At 35.3% G+C, this 4,828-nt stretch overlaps 1 protein-coding gene across 1 annotated transcript; it reads left to right on the top strand.

The window, feature by feature from the left end:
* The first annotated feature begins 3,356 nt into the window (after positions 1–3,356).
* LOC149176200 (ethylene-responsive transcription factor ERF039-like) lies at positions 3,357–3,959 on the top strand. The gene has a single exon (XM_089421376.1). It carries the CDS (start codon positions 3,357–3,359, stop codon positions 3,957–3,959), a length of 603 nt encoding a protein of 200 aa, XP_089277502.1.
* The last annotated feature ends 869 nt before the right edge of the window (positions 3,960–4,828 follow it).

Genomic DNA, 4,828 nt, shown 5'->3' with positions numbered 1-4,828 from the left:
TGGCCGATGTTATCAATTATTGATGTTCAATTACGATTACCAATTTTTCCCTGTTCGCTATTCAACCATGGCAGCGCCTAACCAGCCATATATCAAGTATTAAATGCACCCGGAGATGCACGCGAGATAATCCGTTAACACATGAATTTGAAAACTCGTCACTAAATAAAAAAAAGGCATTTTGCGTGTTCACGGGCTATGTCACGTGCATCTCCGAGTGCATTTAATACTTGATATATGGCTGGTTAGGCGCTGCCATTCAACCATTATTCCCAAATTTGTTTGGTTCCCTACTCAATCATTATTCCCAACTTTGTTTTGTTCCATACTCAATCATTATTTCCAAATTTGTGCAGTTGGACCGACTCCATATTGTTTTGGCACATTACAGAAAACCGTATTTGAAACCAGTTGAATAAAATCATTTAACATCGTTTTTTTCTCTCAAACTACTTGGCAGGCTACAGTAGACCATGCAGAAAGCCCTAACCGCGCCGCGGGTTCCTCGAATCTGTTCGAGCAAAGAAGGGAATCAGAATGCAGTCATGTCATTTGCAAACACACAGACAAATTACACTGAATTCAATCCGTTTCCATGGCATCTGCATCGCAGTGATCAGATATTTAATTCATGAACCCACCTGTTATATATATGACAATATTGCTGCTTAAAGATTGACTCATAGGCATTTGGGCATGGATCGAATCTCACGCTCCGCAGGATTTGATGTTCTTGATATCATTTGGGTCGCTCTCAAACGAAAGTATTTCGATTGATTACACCGATTCTCTTGTGGCGGGCTGCTGTTGCTGATTGAGAGGTCTGTTGGAATGTTGGAAAGATAGAGAGTTGAAACAATAATTAATTTAAATAAATTATATAGGAGATTTTTTTGTTTTTTTTATTGATCACACAAACTTATTTTACAATGAAAACAAATTCATTTTACAATGAATTCATAAAAGATTTAAACATTTTTACTAAAGACTCATTTAAAATAACTTGACATACATACACTCATTAAATTCAACTTTTCAGGATACAGAGTGAATTCAAACTGCTAATATTGAACTCCACTTAACTCACACTGACTTAACTCAATTCGGATTCTAAATCTAGACCGCACTCCATGAGGGAGTAATTATTATTTCCCAACAAAGCCCTCAAAGAAAGAAAGCAATTATTTTAACTTCCACCAGGCTAAAGATAGCCTATGGGACAGATTGCTTCTTCATCTACTTGATGTATTTGACCCTCTTTCTGTGAAGCTTCACAATAAATGCTCTCAGCGTCTTGAAAAATCCCTCTCTAGATAGATTATCTCAAGAGCTAGCTGCTAGAGCATATTCATAATTTTTTCTATTGTCTTTGAAGGCCTCACATTCTAAAATGAAATGGTTTTCTGTTTCCACCTTTCCTGAAGGACAAAAAATGCATACTCTTTCCTCACAGAATTCTTTTCGCCTTTTCTGGCACAAAAATGTATACTCTTTCCTCCCAGACTTCTTTTCGCCTTTTCCGGCTCAAAAATGCATACATTTTCCTCCCACACTTCTTTTGGCTTTTTCCAGAACTCTATTACACAACCAAGTTGATGAAAATTAGTCCTTAACTGACCAATACAAATTTTGGCTCTCCAAAAAATATTAACCTCTATATATGCTTTTAATCAATATTACATAACTTAAAAAAACAAACAATGAGTAATCACAATGTAAGTAAATCTTGCACTTCCTGTGCATAATTCCTTCCCTCTGCACCCTAGGAATAGGGTAGAGAACGATAATTGACTGTGGACAGTCAGATGTGAAATTTATCCCCCTTGCAAATGAAATCAGTACTGAATACTATATAAGGATAGATATATACACAATAGGATTATTCACAAATATTGAATGTTACGGGTGGATGGATATGCACAATAAAATTATTGCTACTAATAATCTTCTAACAACAGGTACCCGCCCTCATAATACTGCTGACGATGGATATACACTACAGGATTATTAATAAGTATTGAATGTGACATGAGGTTGGATATATATCATAGGATTTTTACTGTTAATAAATCTCTAACAATAGGTCCCCACCCTCACGCGGCATTCAACATTGTTGCACTGCAATATGCTTAATGTTAATGTACCTCCCTTCAGCCTTAGGACTTCAAATTTATGTGGCTTGTCCATTCAAATTTATCTGGCTTGTTAAATGGAAAATTTGATGAATTTATTTTTATTTTTATTTTGTTTATCCATTTAAATTTATCTTATTTGTGAAATGGAAATTTGATAAATGCCATTTGATTTTAGTACTGGTTTTTTTTAAATTTTATATAAACTTGTGAGTGTGAAGTAAGGTTATAGCTAGTTATACTTAGAAGAAGAATTCTCGAAATATAATAGCTCACTCCTTTTTTTTATGAAATGAATACCAATGGTCTTTAGGGAAGAAATTGCGATAAGAAATGAGTGAGTTTCCAGCCAATCGACAAAAGAATAAGTGGTGCAATTAAGCACATTGTCTGAATTATCTCTGTCTAATCACTCATTAGAACTTAAATTACTCCTGAGCAAGTCAAATTTACTGTTTCAATTTTTGTTTTACCTGTAATTTTCAAATTTACTGTTTCAATTTTTGTTTTACCTGTAATTTTTTTCAAATACTCTGTGAAACGTCAAATTCCAGGCCTGCCTCCCAGGATTCTCAAGCACATCTGACAGATTATCTCCATGCTGTACAATCACATCCACGCACTAACAATCACATCGAATACATGCGTTTCTCAGAAAAGTAAAAGCCTTACAGCCTAAATATAACTAAACAAGAGAGAATTTGGACTAAACAACCCCACTGTTCGCTTTAATTTACTAATTTCGATGGATGAAAGACAAGCGATGATAAGAGGAAGATCCGTCACAGATTGTTCGGGGCTTTCTCTAGGTTAGCATACACGGATGACTCAGGGACTTTGCTTCGCTTTACAAGTCAATCTGTGGGAGTCCACCCATCTGATCACACGTCAAACGAAGTAAAGGGCTTTCCATGGGCCACTGACCTTTCGCTAATAAATTCCTTCGCGTGTTTTTCTTTTTCTTTGATATACCAAGTCAGTCTTCCTTTGAATATCCAACACTCTGCATTCAGTCACTACTGTGTAATGCCACCTCTTCCCAACAAACACACGGATGATACGCGCTCCCGGCATTTCAAATTTCAGATATATATTCACAGCTATATTGTTCTCCATCTCTTCAAATCAGGCCCTGCGTTTTCTTCCATTGCCTGAGCTCAGTTTCAGTTCAGTAATTTGCCAAGCTCTGTTCGTAGCCTGGTACTTTATTCGAAACATTTCAATATGGCGAAACCCAGTCCACAGGGACACGACCATGTCTTCCCAAATCAAGGTCGCGGGGAAACGTCGCGTAAATTTAGGGGTACCCGACTACGAAAATGGGGAAGGTGGGTATCCGAAATTCGGATGCCCAAATGTCGAGCGAAATTATGGCTCGGATCATACAAAACCGCTGAGCAGGCAGCCCGTGCTTATGACGCCGCAGCGTATTACCTGAAACGTCCCGCCGCCCATTTCAATTTCCCAGATTCTCTGTCCCTTATTCCGCCTGTGTCTTCTGATTCCCCTAAGCAAATCAAGAATGCCGCCGCCAAATATGCTTTAGGCGAACTGACTTCGACTTCGCCCTTTTTGCACAGTAATAATAAGCAACAGCCTGCAATTGTGTCGCCGTTGCGGTCGTCTTCGGTTTCGGAAATGGAGATATCGAGCGATCAGGAGACTTGGTGGAAGTCTCTCTTAGCCATAACAGACGGCGCTGAGGGTCTCAATTTGGATAAATTCGCGCCGATTAACGAGGAGCCGGCGCCGGCCTCGGACCTCCTTCCGCATGAACGCTATAACTCTGTCAATCCTACACAGCTGTGGAACTTCGGAGAAGATTGACTTTATGGTAAGACAAACAGTCAAAGTCAGTCATATTTTTTTGTGGAAGTATCTGTATAATTTGCTGTTTCGACTTTTCTGTATTTTTGTTCCAGGATGGGACGGTCCTGTATGTATTCAGAATTTTATATTTTTTTAATATAATCAATGATGATTTTCTTTCTGAAAAAAAGAAGTTGGCTTTTCAAACAGCATGGATAAGATGGACCGCTCAATATTCTCCATGGGTCACTTCAAATATATTAAATAAATAGAAAAGTTTATTATAATTTAGTTGTCAAATCAATAGTTATTAGTTATCGTAATTATTATGAGTGAGTATAATTTAGTTGTCAATTGGTTAAAAAAATTTGTTTATAAAGATTGAATATTAATAAATTTATGTGAGGTTTAAAAAAATTTGTTTATAAAGATTGAATATTAATAAATTTATGTGAGGTTACTAAAATTGAAAATAATAAATATAACAATGTTCAATTTTTAAAATAATAAACAAGTATTTAATAAATCTAAAACATGACTTTAGAAAAAACCACATTGCCTCGCTATCATTTCTAGAGAAACACTTTTAAATAAATAATAAATAGTTAATAATTGTCTTTGATAATTTAATAATATTTATTTTAACAATTTTAGAAAACTCGAAAACAATTAAGTCTTATAAAATAATGTAATAGTAAAAATAAAATGAGCTTTTTTGTTTTATTTTGTTTTTAATCACAATGTAAACACTTTTAACTAAATAATAAAGTAGATAAAATATTTGACTTTAATAGATCACTGAGTTTAATAATATTTGTTTTAACAAATTTAAAAATAAGTTAAGAATATTTATATACTAGTATAGCTATATAAGTTACATAGCAGTT

The sequence above is a fragment of the Pinus tabuliformis genome, chromosome 4_1, assembly GCF_031772625.1.
Source record: "Pinus tabuliformis cultivar Carrire ecotype Pingquan chromosome 4_1, CPIR1, whole genome shotgun sequence".
In the NCBI taxonomy this organism is placed as follows: domain Eukaryota; kingdom Viridiplantae; phylum Streptophyta; class Pinopsida; order Pinales; family Pinaceae; genus Pinus; species Pinus tabuliformis.
This window is presented reverse-complemented; position numbering and strand designations above follow the sequence as displayed.

Coding starts and splice junctions, on each gene's coding strand:
- LOC149176200 (XM_089421376.1), top strand. CDS start 3,357: ATGGCGAAACCCAGTCCACAGGGACACGACCATGTCTTCCCAAATCAA.